A 20366-nucleotide genomic window follows, 5' to 3' on the forward strand; every position below is an offset into this window, starting at 1 on the left:
TATTAAGATTTTCTCAGTGGAATTTTCGGAGAATCCTGAGAAGTTACGGTCAGCGGCTTTGTTTCATTTTCCCACATTTGTTCACTTTCACAGACGTTAATAAAGTTAATAAACCACAATTATTATACATTTAAACCTGACGAAACACTAAATAGACCAAATAAAACAAATTCTCCTCACTCCTCGCGTTCCCGCCAAAAAGTCCTGTTTGATACTTAGTTTAAAATTTTTACAGGGCTGCCAGTAGATTGAACTTGTGTTGTATCACTTGGTCACTAAAAATACACTTTAAGTCGCTTGGGAAAATCAATATTACTAAATAAGAATTCTCTTAAGACAAACTTTGATTTGTGAATTGTATGTAAAAGGACAAAAATACAGGTACAAGCACCTGTCTACAGGCAGCATCATTTTGATAGGTAAATTACCAAACACTACCATACTAATGCTATGAGCTCCTTTGGTCAGTTAATACTCGGTGAATTGTGAGTTTGTTTATTTATATATGCATAAAAAATATTAGTTCACATAAGTTAGATTCTTATATCCAATTAATCTTCTGATTGATCAATTGATCTACTCAGTAGGTTGTATTCCGATCCGGTGAGAGTTAGCAAATTCTCTCAGGTTGAGTCCCAGGATTCACCTATTAGTTCGTGAGGAGCTGGAATAGTCCCATATACTACCAGTGATTAGGTAGGGAAAACTTATCTTACAATTAAAATTGGTACAAAAATCAACAATTTATTCACTCTACGCGGTCTATAGTGAGATCTGGTACCCCTAAATATTTTAATTGGCATTTAAGCATTGAATTAGGAAACCTAATAGGTCTATGACTTTTACTTGTTAGTGACACTAATGACAGACAAAATGGCAGTTGATGTAATCCATCTATCTGTAGAAGAAGTTAGCCCGATATAATCCCAGAGTTCTGCAGGCTTTTCGTAATTTTACCGGGTTATAGCCGCCATTAAAAAGGACGTTCGTTTCATACAACATTTCTTTTGTATAGGAGTTTCGCCAGACTGCTTACGCTTTCCCAAACAGCTGCTGAACACTTTCAGCCCAGTGATTTATTATGTCGCTCCCTCTTCTACTCTTAATTTTAAAAAATCAGAGAGAAAATTAAGCATGGCAGAACGTCAAAAGGAAATCTTGAACATTGAAACTCGAAATTATTTTATTTAGTTATTTATTGTTTAACATGCTCAGACAAACAGTGGTAAATAAAGGCATTGTGTAGAATATATTATATTATTGCTTAATGTTGCCTATTGTACGTAATATCCAACAACTTTTTAAAGAGAACGCGGGCGGCCTCTATTGGTATATTTTCAATTTGTCTTATAATATTGTCGTACATCGCTTTTTCTTGATGCTTGTATATCTGCGGGAGGTGAAGGTCTTCGTAAAGTCGTTTTATGCGTTCCACATGTGCTGGTTCACTGCTACCATAACAGGCTTTGAATACTGTACGTTGTGCTTCAGTACAGCGCTGCAGCGCTTGAACTGCCAACCAAGTACATTTGCGCTCTTGTATATCTGTACCAACTTTACCAGTTTTTATTTCATCACCGAAGCAGTCTATGAAATCGTCCTAAAATCACATTGTATTATTAATGCGAATTTTAAATCAGCAACTACCAAATAAAGTTTGCTTATTTGACTAATGTTATACATTTCTTTCGAATATAATGATTGGTTAGAAGAATTATTTCGGTCATTATACATTATATTTAATAAAACGTTTAATTAATTCATATTTAGAGCCCATAGACATCTACAACGGAAATGCCGCCACCCACCTTGAGATATGAGTTCTAAGGCCTTAGTATAGTTATAACGGCTGCCCCAGCCTTCAAACCCAAACGTATTACTGCTTCACGGCAGAAACAGGCAGGGTGGTGATACCTACTCGTGCGGACTCACAAGAGGTACTACCACCAGTTTTTTTCAGAAAGTTATTTCTAAGCAAAAGTGAGTGATCGTTTGTTATATACAAACTAACCTGAATTTGGAACATCGTTCCTATTTCCAAGCAAATGTCTTGAGCAGATTTATAAATTTTTTCATCCACATTTTCAGCTAGTAGTAAACCAAGGGAAACGGGTAAATTGTAGGTGTAATATGCGGCCTTGTATTTTATAATAGTGTAGTAACGATCCAGAGTAAATGAAGAATAGTCTGTTTTTCGATTTCCTGTTACATGATCTAAATGTTGACCCATTGAAGTGCGCCATAAAGTCTGTAAAAAAATATATTTTTTTTTCAGTCTAATAACGATCATTTGGTTTAAGATTTTAAAAATCGAAAGGGCAAACATTTATTTCTACAAGTCTTTTGAATATGGAGATTGTGTGGATTTGTGAGATTGAGTGATACAATTTTAATTTTCTAAAGCGAGCGTCGTTATTGTCAGCCTGGTGCTAAAGGTAATTAGAGTCAATATGATTATATATAGGCCCTAGACTTGTATGGCGCTGGCCATTTTATCGACTGCCTATTATGCTGGAATGGTTATTCTAAGCCTACCTCAAACTAGTCCTGGTATAGGCTGATCTGGATATCTAGACTTTTTTTTATATATATTTTTGGGCGTCTCATAAATGCTTAATAGAAGCTAGTGTAATAAAAATACTTTTTTACTGTCGACTACGAGTTCTACTAGGAAGGCGACTTTGATCGAGAACTCGAAGAATTCGACGTGCGAACTAGGCCATAGACACAATCCACTAAGTTTCTCGCCAGATTATCTCAGTGCGTCGCGATTTCGATCCGGTAGTAGATTCAGCGAAGCACTGTTCTTTCTAGGGTCAGTGTCAGCAATTCTGTCAGGTTGAGCCCGTGAGCTCACCTACCAGTCCGCGTGAAGTTGGATTACCCCCTTAGGCTACCAACGATTAAGGTCGGGGAAAAAAAATATTTTTTTGCCGCACAGCAAACTTGCATTCTGATTTAAAAATCTTGATTGCACAGTTCAATATCGGTGACCACCCTCAATTCGTGTTCCTACGTTACCCAAACGGAATTAAGATTTTCGCTTCAAGTTATCGCGCCAAACGCTTCATACCAATCTCGTCAGGCCTTGAACTCGTCTCTCTAACGAAATCATTACATAGTATAAAACAAAGTCGCTTTCTCTGTCCCTATATCTGTCTGTCCCTATGTATGCTTAAATCTTTAAAACTACGCAACGGATTTTGATGCGGTTTTTTTAAATAGATAGAGTGATTGAAGAGGAAGGTTTATATGTATAATAACATCCATTAAATAGTGGAGAAATTAATAATAAATTACAGTTTCCGAAGCGAAGCGAGAGCGGGTAACAGACTAACCTTCAGATAAGAAGTATTTTAAAAAAATAATACTAAAAATAATAAGGCACTCACTTCATTAAAGAGCTCAAACATTTTCATATAATTAGGATTGGTCCTGAAATTAGTTTTTAGAAATTCAAATAAAGAACTGTGTATCAAAAGAGAGTCGTTAAAGGCGCATGTGATGCCCACTTCCGGACGCCGATACCAACAGGGCATGCCGCGTCGGACGCTTGAACCATCCATAATGTCATCCAGCACAATGCAATATGCCTGAAACTATTATTTTTAATTTTAAATATGATTTCAATAAAACCTTATTACTGTTTTTGGTACTCTTTGAATTTTTTTCTTTATGCATTCTCTGATTTGTGTTGTCTTTTAACTTACGATACATACTACGACATACTTGATAGTTTTTAATGACCGTGGAAGGTCAGCAGCGTAACATAATTATAGTGTTCGTAGTTATAATAATAATTAGTTACCGAGAGTCAATTAAATGTCCTCACGTTTACAAGCTATGTGTGACATGAACACTTAGAAAATATTTGCCTTAGTGTGGTAATTTAAGTCGAGAATCAGAGGGGAGGGGTTAAGGTAGAAAATGATGTCAAGGATAGTACAATAGATATGAGCTATAGATAGCTGCAGTGCGATTTTATCAGTCCTTTTTGCAATATTAATCGATGCTATTAGTTATTGCTAGTATGTATAAAATTATTCGTCGCAAAATCGGTGATAAATCACGTTCCTTTACATAAATGATTTGAGTATAATCACCTTAAATTATATAAAAAAATGACAATATTACCATTTCGACACACCATCCCAGTTTACAAGCCATTTTCAAAGTATGTTCGGTGACTTTTTCCGGTTTTTCAATTGTTTTGTATGAAATCACAGTAGTTATTCCTCTTGTATGTTTACCGCCAACCAAATTGTAATGAAGCATCTGTTCAAGAGTAAATGGAAATATTGATTATTTCCCACTATTTAATTACTTATTGTCTGATTTACCTACTTTTGGGCAGACTTAGACTTTAAACTTCGATATGATGGGTAGTAACGGTAATTAGGTTCCAGTTAGGGTGTGTAAGTTTCCAGTTTCATAAGCTTGGGTAAGCAGTATTCAAATGTGGAAATCGATAATTAACGTTGTTGTTAAAAATAAAAGAATGTATTCTATCTATTCTAAAATAGCAAAAAAAATCGGTTCACCTTTTTCAACCAATCCCCTATTTGGGGCACTTCAGATAACTTGGATTTGTTTTGTAGTGTCATAATTACTTCAGGGAGGAGATCGTCGAACATTTTCTTTTCATTAATTATTTCGAGATTTTTTGAGGCTGTCGTCATATTTGCGCTATTATTCTTATATCTGTATTTGATGAAATTTACGTTAAAAATAACCTCAAATTGAATAGGGACATTGGCATGTTTATTGTGATTTCTCTTTAACACTGAATGAGTGTTAAGTGGAGTCGCCTCTCTTGTTTTTAAAACAGTTAACAGTACTGTTGGAAATTGTATAAGTACTTAAAGTATTTTGTGTATGGCTACAGTTATACTTTTTGGTACTTTGAATACTGTAGAATATATTTCATTATGAAGACATTCAGTTGACAGTGTTTAGACTGTGCGAATATGTCCATGAGCGACGGTGACTACTTACCATCAAGTGGGCCGTATGTTTTTCTGCTTACTCCTTGCATCGTGAGTTCCTCAGTGCTGAGGGTCGTGACCTTCACGGAGCACTTTTGTTTGGAATATGTTCCTACATTCCTTCATGTCCTCGCGTAGTGGATAGCAACATTGATGCTGGAGTCCAACGTTTACTTAAAAAGGCAATTAAAAAAAAACACGCAAATGAAATCACGCCTGTAAATCGAGAAAACATCAAAAAAGGAATTACTTTAGATATTGGTTTATATCGTTTTATGAGTAGCTTCGCTCTTAGACAGAGAAATGTATGAAATAATAATTGAGAAAACATATTTTTTTTATTTTAAATACAAGGTATACTAATATGTCGATGATACTTCCCTGATCAGTTGTGGCCAATATTTGTATGTAACTTTACGGGTAAATTTGAGACAATTAAATACACTCATGTCTACTATGTCATGAAGTCCAATGCGCTGGTAGAACCATATACGTTTCTATTTTCAACAGTTCAGTCCACGTTGCTATCCACACAGCCGAGGATAGGCAGTAGTGGTGTAGGATAATCCAGGAGAAAGTTATTAGTAGAGACCACAACTCTCAGCATTGAGGCTTATCGACGCAAGGAGGAAGATGTCTATACTACAGAAAGGAATACACCAAAATGAGGTACTTATTACATAAAATATACATATGGGATAAATAGGTAAGTTGAAAATCCCATTTGAAATTTATGAGTTGTTTTGTTCCTTTGTTGTTTTATTTAAATTTAAAACAGAAAAGTTGTGCGCTTTTGATATGTTAAGTCATTCTCAGACCCAGATCGGTGATACTGGCCGCACAAAGATGTATGAATAATGTATAATTTACAAGTTAGATAAGATATAAAAATTAATGTTTGTTTGTTCGTATTTTGTCCGCTGCTACGCCGTTGAACCGATTGCGAATTAATTGTTTTCACTTGCGAAGGTTATGGGCAGACCACAATTGACCAACAGTAGTTGGCGCGTACTTAGGTAGTTTAAAAAATTGGTTGTATTTCATAGGTATTTTTGTGACTGCTAAGCACGACCGGGTTTTAATGGTGTATATGAAATCAGCATTGTGCATCAGCATATGTATTGCAACACGAAAAATGAGGATGCAATTTTGTTTGAAATGGAAAATATTTTTCAATACAATTACAAAATTTATTGACCTTTCTAAATGTAATGTAACAGCGGTAATGTAAGCAGGTTTGGTTGATAGTCGATGGTAAGGTATTACTACTACAATTGCATCTGCTGCTGAAGATTATGTAGGATTGGAAAGAACGGAACGTATGAAAGAGTGTGGAACGGAACGTTAAGATGTGAGAGAGAAAACGATAAGAAAGGGAAAAGAGAATGACAGACGAGAATGACAGAGAAAAGGAAGATGGCGACGACGCGGCGACGGCAAAAAAATGGGCAAGGCGAAATAAAAGTGTTAATTAATTTTTAATTATTATTATAACAGACGATTTTGGAACAGTGAGTTTTATTTTATGCGCTGAGATTCCTATTCTACAATTATTATTATGTTGAAGAAATATAATATATGTACAGCTATGTGTATGTGTAACTGTGCACGGGAAACATTGTAGAATGTGGAGAGTTTACTTCAATACCTGATTTTATTCTAACAGTTTCTCTAGCTATTATTCAGAAGAAACAAAATATCACTACCTACACTTTTATATTTATATTTACTAGGTCCCCAAGTCTAGGGGGCGCACGTGGTATGGGACGGCTGGTGCACCAAATGACTCCTCAGCCCTCTCGGCCGAACCCCGCCGAGATAGAATCCGGGAGATTTTATTACCCGATGTTATTCCTTGACCATGGAAGTTAATCGTGAACATTTGTTAAGTACGCATTTCATTAGAAAATTTTGTACCTGCGGGATTGAAACACTGGTAGTCTCATTACTCGATACAAATGCACCGGGTATCTTATCCTTTACGCCACGACGACCTCAATTATACAGGGGTTCTACAAAGGATATCAAGCCGAAACATTACTATAGGATCATCAATGTAGACTACTTTAAAGTATTACAAAAATCTAAGTCGCAATTAGTTTTCAAGTGTTCGATGACAGCCCTGAATTTGTACAACAAATGTACCGTTATTACCGCGCACATAAGGCTCAAAAACTTTGCAAATTTCAACCTTATTACGGCGAATATTACTAAATTTCACCTTTATTGTAAAAACAAAAGAAACTATTTGAGATGCCAATACCGTCGGAGTGGACTAAAGACGCCATTTACGGCATTGGCGACATTTACATTATTGATGTCTGTTGGCTCCGCTAACTACATAATATTCTCTGAATATTACACCGTACTACGCTCGTGAGCTGGCATCTATTAACCCACTGAGTTTCTTGCCGGATCTTTTCAGTGGATCGCGTTTGCGAACCGGTGGTAGATTCTGCGAAGCACTGCTCTAGTTAGGGCCAGTGTTAGCAATACCTCCGGTTTGAGCCCCGAGAGTTCACCTACAAAGAGCTTACCAAGCATGTACCCTAAGGTAACGCTGATATAGCCTCTCAAGGCTATCAGCAAAGGTAGGGGGAAAAAGCCATCTATTGGTTGTAAGGCGTATTGTAAGCCTACGCCAGTTGGTAACGCCACTCAATGTATTTCTGTTGCGTAGCAGTTATGCGTTTCAGTATAAGGGTGGTACTGTGGTTAAAATATCGACCTCATGTCTCAAAGTGTCGGGATACCCATGCTTATGAACTCAGATAATTAATTACCTAACATCAGGTGGGCCGTGGACGATAATGTAATTAGTTCATTAAGACGAGGATGTTTCTCTATGTAAGGTTTCGTGGCAAGGATTCAATTAATAGTTGAGGCCATATGTAGGAAACAATAAAAATTCTTGTTCGGCATATCGTAAAAAAGTCTTTGGCAATGACGATAAATTTTTATTTCCTCAGATAGACAGCTAAATGCATAAATAGATTGCTAATGGTTAATTTTCTTTAACATTTACTCACTTATTTACGTATTCTTTTTTATTTTACCCTGATTTCCTTTGTCATGTGGGGTCGACGCAGCATCTCACTTTTCCCTATTAATCTGTAAGGAGAGTAATTAATTGTACATTACATACATACACTGTATGATATATATTCTGGGCATTCATTGAAGGTACGATAACAGCTATTTTGCTGTGAAATTCAATTCGTTAGAGTTCCTAATAATTATCTGGACTCTACTTAGGTGGACGGAAAAAAATTTAGGGAGGTCGAGCGTGATCAGGTAATCCTGGAAAGAGGAGCAGCATCTAGGACTAATTTAGACCACCTTAATAGTTTGATAGTATGTCATCATAAGAACATGAAATTGAAACTCGATAGAAGATAAACCTCCAAAAGTTTCTATTTCATTCCTCACATCATCGCCATCGCATTCGCATGATACATTTACCATATTGATGATTGTTTCTTTTTAATGTCGCTTTTTGGTATCAGCCGAATTCGAAACACAACGATTCTGCAGGTTTTCAATTAAAAAATAGTCACATTTTAATGTAATTGTTTGTTTTATTATCAATAGTACTTAATTTAGTTAACATAAATGCTTACACTAATTTGCAGTTTTTCGAATTGTGTGCTTTGAAGATGAACATTTTAAATAACGAAAACTATAATACAACGAACAGTTAAACTATTGTTTTAGCAAATAACAGTTTTAACTACAATCAATCGCTACAATCAGGTGCATTGATTTATACATTACATTTCTAACACTACTAACGATCATTTAATGGCTAAGCTAATATTTCGAGAACAATTTCGATCAATCACTCGTTTCTTGATTTTGATTACAATTTTTTTTCTTGCGCTTTCATCAAATCTAGCGCCGGTGCCAAAACATACAATAATCTGCAAAGAGTTTGAGATCGTCATCTACATTTTTGTTAAACTTATCCTTAATCAATAATTGGTACATCTAGATATAGACTAGTTTTAATTTCTAATATACATATGTGTTATATAGTCACAGCATTTACACGCTTCGCCTGAAGATGTTGTCTAAGATTTTGAAGAACAATTCGTGAGGTAGTCCCCTTGTGACTTGTTGGATCTGCGTTCTAAGGAGATCGTAGGTAGTTTCTTCGAAGACCGAGTACGTATGGGGTAGCTGAAGTTCTTCATAGAGATCTTTAATCCTGGCGATAGCTTCAGGTTTATTGACTCCGTAATTGTCTTCCATGATTTGTTTTTGGGCAGGAGTTGCCCTCTGCAGTGCAACGACTGCCAGCCAAGTGCATTTTCCATCTTGAATGTCGGTACCGTACTTTTCAGTCACCGTGGGGTCCCCGAAGCAGTCCAGAAAATCATCCTATGAAATATAAATAAGTTACAACACATTTTAATTACGAATCGTGCACCGACGGCAATACAATTAAAATGGTAGTACGTAATTCATATTTTAGAACTCTAAATAAATTATTTTATCACATTTTAAACGTGATGCGTGATGTCAAATAAGGTAAATTTATTATAGAATCTTACTTGAATTTGGAAGAACTCTCCCATCTTCAGCAGAATAGTTTTAGCTTGTCTGTGGGTCTCTGGATCGTCGACGCCGGTCATTAGCAATGCCAACGAGACGGGCATTTGGAATGTGTAATAAGAAGTCTTGTATTTAGTGATCGCTTCGTATTTCTCCATTGTGAACAGAGATAAGTCTGGCTTATCGGTTTTCAGCATTAATTTTTGAACGTAGTGACCCATTGAACATTTCATCAGCATCTGTGAGCAATACGAAATATATATTGATTTTTCTTAAGTTTATTTTATAAAGACTGTAACGGACCCTATGAGTATGACCTGAGGGGGAAGGTGATGGGAGAAATGTGCTCCGCACTAAATGCTTCACTTTCCCCCCTTTGCCCCTTTTCGTGAGTTCTGTCTCATGCGAAATTCGACCGTTGATAGTTGAGCGAAAGGAGGTTTTAGTCAGTTCGACTCCGACATACCCCGCCCGCCATCCCCAGTGGAGGGAGTCCGGCGATTTCCTCCTGACCAAAAATAAATAAATATGGGTATGACCTAGTTATTGCCATTGCCCATCCGAGACTCGAAGCCGAAGTCTCGTTTGTTTTGTATAGCGGATCCAAATTAGCACCCTTGACCTATCTATCGAAATCACAGTACGGACCTCCATCCATAAACAACATAGTTAATTTTAAAGTCAGTTTATAAATAGTCAATCTATGGATACTAAATACCGAACTAGTGATAATTGAAAATTTCGTATTTTAAAAAAAATGTAACATATTTCAAAATGTGCATAATGTTATTACGCGTATTAATGAGATCAGGCAAATAGTTCGTTAAGCTTCAGTGTAATTAGGCTACAAATATTTATGTTATCTTATCGAGTTCGATTACCGCGTTATTCAAGGCGATATCTTTAAAATGAAAAACAAAACAGAAAGTTTTGATAAACATTTCAAAGATAAATGCGTACATGACATAATGTACCTATAATTAATAATATAATCGATTACTGGTAATTGAAAATAGATTCTGTTCGGAATTCAGTTCCCTGGAAGCTAAAATATTTATACACATTTCTATATGTTAAAAAAAAACGACATGTATTTTGGAGATTTTTGCTAATTCCGTTAACCACTTCCCGATGGTTGCTTCTGACGATTCCGACACGATGTCTTCAAAAGATAAACAAAAAAGTAAAATACCTTGTTTTAACCTATCTATACTAATATATATATCTAAAGTGGTTTTTAAGGATGTTCCGATATAACTAGTGAACCATGCATCCGATTGACTTGAAACTTGGTATCCATGTAGAAAATACATGTACTTAATGGATAGGCTAATATTTATATGAGTGTTGGACTCCCTAATAATAATGACAATAAATAAAAATGTTAATTTTAAATGCCCAGCGAAGCGTGCGAGTACGGCTAATTAATCTATATAACTTAATGCTGTGCAGAATAAAACAGATAATAATATATTCAATTATAATTTCCAGTCTAACCTCATTGAAGGTTTCAAGTACGTAATTGTAATATGGCTTGGAGTTGAAGTGCCGTTTCAGACTGGTATACATTGCGGATTGGATCAGGGCAGCGTCGTTGATGCCGTTTAGACCGACGTCGGGCCGTCGGTGCCAGCACGGAACGCCGCGACGCATCGTGGTACCTTCCATGATGTCGTTGAGTAGAAGTTGGTGGGTGTGGAACTGAAAGAAAAAACACTCTTAATTTAGTCATGCCTTAAGCCTTCATTTTGCCCTTTAAGCACGTACTACTCTTTTTCCTAATGCTATAAATTACCAGTGATGGATTTACGCATAGGCCCGTGAGCCCTAGGCCTAGGGCGGTACGATTTAAGGCGCGCCAAAAAATTTTGAAATGCCAGAATTTCAGAGACGAAAAAAAAAGTAAAAACTCCTTTGAAAATGAGTACAGATTAATTTTTATAAAAAAATTATAAAGTTATTTTAAATTTAAAATAAAAATATTGCCTCAAAATTAAAAAAAAATCTAACATTAAGTGCGGCGCGATAACCAGGCCTTCAGCAGCTTCAAGCCTAAATCCATCACTGCAAATTACGTATGCATAGCAATTACGATCTCGAAGTGTCCGTAATAGTTAAGATGACCGGTATAAAAGCTCATGGAGCAGAAAGCACCTATACTAGCTGGTACTATTGTCACCCACTGTGCGTTTTAAGAGATCATTTCTTCATCGCACTATCTATCTTTGTAATGAATTATTTCTACCGTGAAGCAGTAATGCGTTTCGGTTTGAAGGGTGGGGTGGCCGTTGTAACTGTACTGAGACCTTAGAACTTATATCTCAAGGTGGGTGGCGCATTTACCGTGTAGATGTCTATGGACTCCAGTAACCACTTAACACCATGTCGCCTGTGAGCTCGTCCATCCATCAAAGCAATAAAAAAAAAATATAGCTCCCGTGCCGTTTGAATTGTACACTATGACATTTCCTTTTTCCAATGTGGTTTCAAAAGAGCACTGCGATACAGGCTATGCTCCAAGTGTAACCAATGTCCATGAGTGACGGTGATCAATAAAGTGGGTCGATCCTTCGCTGCCTTCGGAAGTAATTAAATAGATTGTGTAGTAATTATTTTAAATTGCATTTTCCAGAAAGTATTAATGAAAAAAAGCAATTGCGTATAAATGAAAAGGAAATAAATCTTTAAAAGGACTTTCTAATGAATATCATGAATGAAATAACAAGTATGTGTATCTAACGATCGCGTCCGTTCTTATCTCTAATTGGTTTTTAATAACTAATTACGACGATACCAATTTGATTAAACCACGAATATTGAGCTTGACAACAACGCGTAACGACAAATAGTGACGTAAATATTTATCAAGACTGATTATTTTGGTATTTCACTGAGTATTTGGGTTGAGTGTACTATATCTATGAAATAGACTATAGATACTGATTGTAGTTTTATAACGCGCTACTTAAAACTAACCGCAAATAAGGCATGCTCTGAAATTGCTAAATTAATAATTAAAAAGACTTTTACGGATTAATCTCGCATTTTTTATTCTCGTTATTTCCGACGTTTCAAATGCTTTACAGTTTTCGTGGTGACGGACTACTGATAAATCTATATATATATATGTCGGCGCAAATATGACTATTTACCTACTGATCATCAACTAATTACTCTGTGATAAGTGATAAATTTCAATGTGATAAATAATTTCTCTGTGATAAATTTCAATACTTTAAAATCTTGTAAACACGCTCACGTGTTTAATACTTGTAAACACGCTGACGTGTACGAAGTCCTATAAATACGGCCGTGCTGTCTAGCGTTTAGTCATTCGTGTCCGAGCCGTAGTACAGTACGGATCTCTCTGTAACGTTGTTATGCTTCTCGTGCAATATACGCAGTTCTCGTGAAGTTTTGTTTTGGAAGCCCAAACATGAGTCATCATCGAGAACTTAATAACCGTGACGTCAGCAGTACTGACGTCACACTTTTTAAAGACATTTCGTCGAGAATCGTTTCTCCTCCGTCATCAGAAGTGGGATCACATGCCGCCTCCGCTCAGCAACAACCTGGAGACCATTTAACCATATCGGCGGAAGAAGACTACCCTCCAGCAACAGCCGATGAGCCTATACATCTACTCCACAAATCAGCATGGTCGAGCAACAAAATCAACACTCAAAGATAAGTTTTTATTTTTAATTACCAAAATTACACCACAACATAAGTACCACAGTGTACGCCTCGGCAAAAGTACCACAGTGTACGCCTCGGCAAAAGTACCACAGTGTACGCCTCGGCAAAAGTACCGCAGTGTACGCCACGGCAAAAGTACCGCAGTGTACGCCTCGGCAAAAGTACCACAGTGTACGCCTCGGCAAAAGTACCACAGTGTACGCCCACTACATAAGTACCACAGTGTACGCCCACTACATAAGTACCACAGTGTACGCCCACTACATAAGTACCACAGTGTACGCCCACTACATAAGTACCACAGTGTACGCCCACTACATAAGTACCACAGTGTACGCCCACTACATAAGTACCACAGTGTACGCCCACTACATAAGTACCACAGTGTACGCTTACTACATAAGTACCACAGTGTACGCTTACTACATAAGTACCACAGTGTACGCTTACTACATAAGTACCACAGTGTACGCCCACTACATAAGTACCACAGTGTACGCCCACTACATAAGTACCACAGTGTACGCCCACTACATAAGTACCACAGTGTACGCCCACTACATAAGTACCACAGTGTACGCCCACTACATAAGTACCACAGTGTACGCCCACTACATAAGTACCACAGTGTACGCCCACTACATAAGTACCACAGTGTACGCCCACTACATAAGTACCACAGTGTACGCCCACTACATAAGTACCACAGTGTACGCCCACTACATAAGTACCACAGTGTACGCCCACTACATAAGTACCACAGTGTACGCTTACTACATAAGTACCACAGTGTACGCTTACTACATAAGTACCACAGTGTACGCTTACTACATAAGTACCACAGTGTACGCCCACTACATAAGTACCACAGTGTACGCTTACTACATAAGTACCACAGTGTACGCCACAACATCACACTACACAACATCCTTATCCGAACACCTTAAATAAATCTACGAGAACCGCCGAGAACTCTACGAGAACCGCCGAGAACCTTACGAGAACCGCCGAGAACCTTACGAGAACCGCCGAGAACCTTACGATACCCTCCGAGAACCTTACGATACCCTCCGAGAACCTTACGATACCCTCCGAGAACCTTACGATACCCTCCGAGAACCTTACGATACCCTCCGAGAACCCTACGATACCCTCCGAGAACCCTACGATACCCTCCGAGAACCCTACGATAACCTCCGAGAACCCTACGATAACCTCCGAGAACCCTACGATACCCTCCGAGAACCCTACGATACCCTCCGAGAACCCTACAATCAAATCGCATTAATAAGTCTCAAACCTTCATAGTTACAAGTAACGCAAGTATAACAGATGCGCTACTCAGAGAAACTTTTTATTCCTACAGGTCAATGAGAATCAAAGAAAAACCTACGAGAATCAACAAGGCCGGTGCAGAGCGCGCACCGCCTGTCAGTATGGCCGTGTCGGCGCAAATATGACTATTTACCTACTGATCATCAAGTAATTACTCTGTGATAAGAAATTGATGTTAAACAGTCCCTTTTATTGTAATTTCAATACTTTAAAATCTTGTAAACACGCTCACGTGTTTAATACTTGTAAACACGCTGACGTGTACGAAGTCCTATAAATACGGCCGTGCTGTCTAGCGTTTAGTCACGTCATCTCGGATCCGCCCGATCCACTAACGGTGCTTTTAGGTAATTCAAGCACCGGTCACCGTTCTCGTCGAACCCGTCGCTTGCGACGAAGGGCTCGACGAGTAAATTAACTCTCAGACACAGCCCACTGAGTTTCTCGCCGGATCTTCTCAGTGGGTCGCGTTTCCGATCCGGTGGTAGATTCTGCGAAGCACGACTCTTGCTAGGGTTCGTGTTAGCAACGTCATCAGGTTTGAGCCCCGTGAGCTCACCTACAAAAGTTAGGGTTACGCTGACATAGCCTCTCAAGGCTCTCAGCTTAGGTAGGAAAAAAAAAAAAAAAAAAGCGTTTAGTCATTCGTGTCCGAGCCGTAGTACAGTACGGATCTCTCTGTAACGTTGTTATGCTTCTCGTGCAATATACGCAGTTCTCGTGAAGTTTTGTTTTGGAAGCCCAAACATGAGTCATCATCGAGAACTTAATGACCGTGACGTCAACAATGCTGACGTCACACTTTTTAAAAACATTCCTTCAGCGTTTCTCCTCCGTCATATATAAAAAAATAATTGTTGTTCGTTAGTCTCGCTAAAACTCGAGAACGGCTGGACCGATTTGCCTAATTTTGGTCTTGAATTATTTGTGGAAGTCCAGAGAAGGTTTAAAAGGTAGATAAATATGGAAATGCTCGGAATTAAATAAATATACATAAACAATACAATATACATAAACAATTTTGTTTTTCCTTTGATGTATCCCCCGTCGGACGGATTCCTTTTGTTTGTTTTAAGTTTATTTTATATAAAAGTTTAGGTCTTTTATTTATCGATTGAGGCACTACGAAGTCTGCCGGGTCAGCTAGTTGAATATTATTATTATTATTGAATAGAAAATCGATGAACTACTAAAATACAAGCGAATTAATGTTTTCTCAATGGTGTACTTCAAATTTAAATTCCAACTAAATAAAAAATATGTATTTTGAAGCTTTACGCATATTTACATATCAGCTTTAATATGGATGAAATCAAGGCCACGGCATTTCCTTGATAATGCTGTGACTGTAGCTAGCTTTGAATTTAAATATAACTGCTTATCAGTGTTTTTGAGTTAAATGCAAAAACACCTACCACCATCGTTTAATTCTTCAAACATATTTTAGAATTCGTTTGATTTGTAAGTACCTTAAGAACGCTCATAACGTTCTTCACGCTTCGTTCCTTACAATATAATATGTATGGAGAAAAAATATACTGTTTTCTTCTATAAACATTAGAATATCCTATAAATATTATAATATCGAAATTTACGTATCGTATCGTAAGTTTTGTAAATAATATAATATCATAAGTTACGCTTGTTTAATACCAGATATCACGGTGTTGTAATTATTATTAGGACACTATAAAATAGCGATAATACATGAACAAGTTTTGTGAAGCATGTTAAATTATACAGAAGGACAAACATTAATCACAAAAATGCACGTTGCGTAGCTGAGTTTTGTTTTAGCATTTTGTTTCCATATTAATTTTTTATATCCTAATCCGGTCTTACTTTTACGTTAATTTTACAACATTTTACATGTATAATATATAAAAAAACGGGTTTATGTAATATGTAAAGCTAATATCAGAACAAGCTGTCATAGAACGTGGAACTAAATAGAGAGTTGGCCTGTAAACTTGTTTGAGATTTAATATTTTGGAGCCGCCTCAGACGTATGTGGCTTCCACGTGACATGGGACTTAATTTATTCAATGGATTCAATGGAAGCATTGTTTTATTGAGCGCATTATTATTGAACGGGTTCTTTCTATAATTTTCATAATACGCGTGTTCCAAATATTAAACAACATACAAACAAAATCGTATTAATATTATAAATATTTGTGTGGATGTATGTATGTTTACTCTTTCACGCAAACAGTACTAAACGTATTTTAATGAAACATCACAATGTATTATATAACATGACAATAAGTACCTACATAATTGTGTTCAAGGTAAGGCAAGGCATGGCACGCGAGTAGCTTCAAAGAATTTATATTCTCCATACATTTAGCGAGTCCGGTGACCGAGTTTCATATAGTAAATATAACAAGATTACAAAATTTTGATCATTCCGAACGACAAGCTAATAGACTAATTTTAATTAAAAAACAAAAGAATACTGGTGGTAGGACCTCTTGTGAGTCCGCGCGGGTAGGTACCACCGCCCTGCTTATTTCTGCCGTGAAGCAGTAATGCGTTTCGGTCTGAAGGGTAGGGCAGCCGTTGTAACTATACTGAGACCTTAGAACTTATATTTCAAGGTGGGTGGCGCATTTACGTTGTAGATGTCTATGGGCTCCAGTAACCACTTAACACCAGGTGGGCTGTGAGCTCGTACACCTATCTAAGCAATAAATAAAAAATGATAGTTTTATGCTCTTTGCATAAATAGATATTAGTTTGGCTACGTTGTGGCGTCGACAGTAAGGTAATTAGCTGTATTTATAATCTTACCATTTCGACGCACCATCCCATAACGTTTGCAAGCAGAATGTTCTCTGGCGTTAAATTTTCTTTCTTCTCAAGCATTTTGTAAGCTAGGATCGTGGCCAGTCCCCTATTCTTCTTACCGTTTGGTACATTATATTGCAACAGCTGCAACAAAATTATTCACATTATCAACTTGCATTGAACAATGCAAGGCTAAGGAGGTTTTTATGTTTGACTTATTAAGAACGTTAAACGGATCGGAGTGATATCATCGGGTGTGTTAGCCGTCAAAACAAATAACAGAGTCGGCTTCATATAAGCGACGCAGTTTCTGTATTGATATAACATGTTAAAACAATTTTTGAGACAACACAGCACATAATATTAAATAAAATTGCATTAACAACTCATTATTTCATTATTAGTTGTAATTGATTTCATATTATTGAAAATAAATACACGTTATAATCTAATTTTTAAATAATTGAAAATTCCACGAAAATAATTGATAATTATGTAATTAGTTTCACCTGCAAGTTTCATCAAATTAAATTAAATTTGATAATCATTTGTAAACCTACAATGTCCTACATATATATGTACCTACACGATAAATACGCAAAAAAAAGTATCATTTGAATACAAAGAAAGAACATTTTAACCATTCGTAGCACGTTGCAAAAAATGTGTTTCTGCAAGCAAGTTCCAAAGTCCAGGTATAGAGCAGACAGGCAATGAATGTCATTTCATTTTTTATTAACAGAGTATTATATAGTGCTTTTTGTTATCTAGTTTTTGCATCGTTACAAAAAATAAACACTTCACTTACGACTGACATTAGCAACACAACGTACCTTAGCCAACCATTTGCTGGCTTCCGGAACATCAATGTGCTTGCCAGTCTCAGTGAGATCCCTGACGATGTCCGGAAAGACAGCCATGAACTCCCGGGACTGGTCCTTGGAAACGGCCAGTCCTCGGGTAGCCATCGGCATTTCCTGAGGAGTCAGGGTCGACAGGAATCTAGGGATAAAAAAAGTTACCGTTTGGCAAAGCACTTTACCAATTACAGTCGAATGCATCAAACAATTACTATTTTATTGAAGCGAAAATACTAAAAATTAATGATGGTAAATACGTTTCAGAATTGTTTTCAAGATGTAATTTATTAAAATTATAATTTCTTTGTTTGATACATACGGCGGTGATTTATAAACAGCGGTATTCGTGTGTCCAAAAATTATCATAGTCTTACAGAAAAAAGTGTGGTTGTATCATTTTTTATACTTTACTTACTATATAAAATTAGGTCACCCTTGAACTCGCTTTTTAGTCCTAATAAGTGCGTTTATTTCAATTCATTCAAATTAGTCCATTCTCAGTAGTATTGTAACTATATGGCTGGCGTATTTTGTCTTACTTTAACACTCTTGTTTGTAAATAAACTGTCTCTAACTAGGTATGTTTATTTTTAACACGGTCAACGCTTGCACCCGATGCGGGTGCATGTTGAAACTCAAAATTCTACCAGAAATAATTTATCTGCATTCTTAGGATATCTGTTTAGATTATTGGTTTAAGTAATTACCGTGAGATAAGTTACGAAGTGTATACTGTTATGTTGTGTACGGCTTCGTTCATTACGCAAACTGTGTTAGTTGAGTTCATTCGAGTTCACTGACCTGTGATATTTTTGCAGCTTCAGCAGTCTCTTCGGTCCGGTTTCCTCAGCCTGTGGTGACTTGCTCGCCGACTGGTCCAGCCTCGGGGCCATGGCATCAGAATTGGTGACGCTAGTTGTCTTGCTGATGTGCCGGCGTACTTCATTTTTGTACGCCTGCATAAACTTTTCTAAGCTTTTCTTTGTCGAGAACATTTTTGTAGTACTTCAATACGTTATAAACTAGAATTTGTCTTGTCTTAAAGTTTCTTTAAAAAAAATTATTTGATGGTATTTAATTCAATAAACTTTTATTTTTATCCAACTATACTTCGTAACGTCCGTTTAGTGTGAGTATTTATGACCGACTGATCTTTGTTTGTGTTTTGCTTCGCCTTCTTACCAGTTCCAGCATAGTGCTGTCTATAATGTTTACATTTGTTATCGATAGCTGATTTAAACACTATTTTACTAATAATTTTAAATTTCTTACATATTTGATAAATCCAAGAATATAACGATTGTTTTAAAACAATTCATTTGTGGATCAAAAGTATTTCATTTATGAATTCCAGTTACTTATGAAAAAATATATTTCTGTCATAAACAATTAAAAAAACCCCTGATATCTTAAATGAACTAAAATACAACAAGAGAATGTAAGAAAATGAAAACATAAAACGGACTTGAAAATTAGAAATCGGTCCATTCATTATGTCTGCCAAAAGCGTGAATTAAGGTAGTTGATAGTGTAACGTAACGTATGGACAATAATTTTGCATCAAAAATTTTTCACAAAGTGAATTAAAAATTTTTGTGGTTTCGACACTTTTCAACACTAGTTGATGCGCACGCAGCAAAACAAACCGGCTCTACTCCCCCCGCCTCGGTTTCTTGCCACGCGGCCGTTGTCACGTACGCACCCGGCGACTATTGTATTATAATATTATATTTTGCTTCGCAAAGAGCTGCAACAGGCGTATCGCCCCTCAGTCATGGTCTCAAAATATTGAACAAGTATCCGCCGGCTTTCTTATCAAGTAGTCGATATACAGGAAAACACACATAGATTAGGTAAAGCGCATAAAAAATTGAGTGCAACTATTAATAAGTACATACATACTACATATTGCGGCTTGCTGACAATAAGAAGTTTTGTATGTGTGCTCATGTCAGTAGTACAGCTGTCGTCAATCGCGAATAATGCCACAGTAAACAAGGAAGAATAGGAAAGCTGTTATTTCTATCAGCTATCTCTCGAAGTAGGTGGCAAGAGTTAGCTATACTTCGAAATTTATGCTCTGATTTTAGCTAGTTTACCGGGTCGATCGGAATCTCACCGACTGTCAATACACGGAAAGATA

At 36.9% G+C, this 20366-nt stretch overlaps 3 protein-coding genes across 7 annotated transcripts in view; 1 reads left to right on the forward strand and 2 right to left on the reverse strand.

Annotated features, from left to right (window-relative positions):
• Positions 1–1178: 1178 nt before the first annotated feature.
• Positions 1179–5566, reverse strand: Fpps2 (farnesyl diphosphate synthase 2). 2 transcript variants are annotated; one of them, NM_001099831.1, is made up of 6 exons: positions 5367–5566; positions 4542–4701; positions 4135–4275; positions 3393–3599; positions 2012–2248; positions 1179–1600 (listed from the first exon to the last, which is right to left on the reverse strand). In NM_001099831.1, the coding sequence occupies exons 1-6, from the start codon at positions 5432–5434 to the stop codon at positions 1265–1267; spliced, it is 1149 nt and encodes a 382-aa protein (NP_001093301.1). In that variant the 5' UTR covers positions 5435–5566; the 3' UTR covers positions 1179–1264. The 2 variants fall into 2 exon arrangements, with proteins under 2 accessions (NP_001093301.1, XP_062529778.1); XM_062673794.1 differs by lacking the exon at positions 5367–5566 and adding an exon at positions 4996–5286.
• Positions 5567–8647: 3081 nt separating this feature from the next.
• On the reverse strand, positions 8648–19297 carry Fps (farnesyl pyrophosphate syntase). Its single transcript, NM_001043424.1, is given in 6 exon segments — positions 8648–9365; positions 9539–9778; positions 11037–11240; positions 17367–17507; positions 18197–18365; positions 19025–19297. Coding segments are annotated over 6 exon segments (1284 nt in total). The 5' UTR covers positions 19219–19297; the 3' UTR covers positions 8648–9029.
• Positions 14589–20366, forward strand: part of LOC101744009 (uncharacterized) — a 53450-nt gene continuing 47672 nt past the window's right edge. For all 4 annotated transcript variants that reach the window (XM_062673974.1, XM_062673977.1, XM_062673975.1 and 1 more), the window contains exon 1: positions 14589–14720. The gene's annotated coding sequence lies outside the window, so the exon portion shown is untranslated. The remainder of the gene's footprint in view (positions 14721–20366) is intronic.

This window comes from Bombyx mori, chromosome 19 (genome assembly GCF_030269925.1).
Source record: "Bombyx mori chromosome 19, ASM3026992v2".
NCBI classification, from domain to species: Eukaryota; Metazoa; Arthropoda; class Insecta; order Lepidoptera; family Bombycidae; genus Bombyx; species Bombyx mori.

Excerpts from the sequence above, each read along its gene's own strand:
- Fpps2 (NM_001099831.1), bottom strand. The coding sequence starts at position 5,434 with ATGAGTGTATTTAATTGTCTCAAATTTACCCGTAAAGTTACATACAAA. Across the intron at positions 4,702-5,366 it reads TATTGGCCACAACTGATCAG|ATATAAGAATAATAGCGCAA; the intron begins GGAAGTATCATC and ends CATCAAATACAG. Across the intron at positions 3,600-4,134 it reads TGGGATGGTGTGTCGAAATG|TTTCAGGCATATTGCATTGT; the intron begins GTAATATTGTCA and ends TAAAAATAATAG.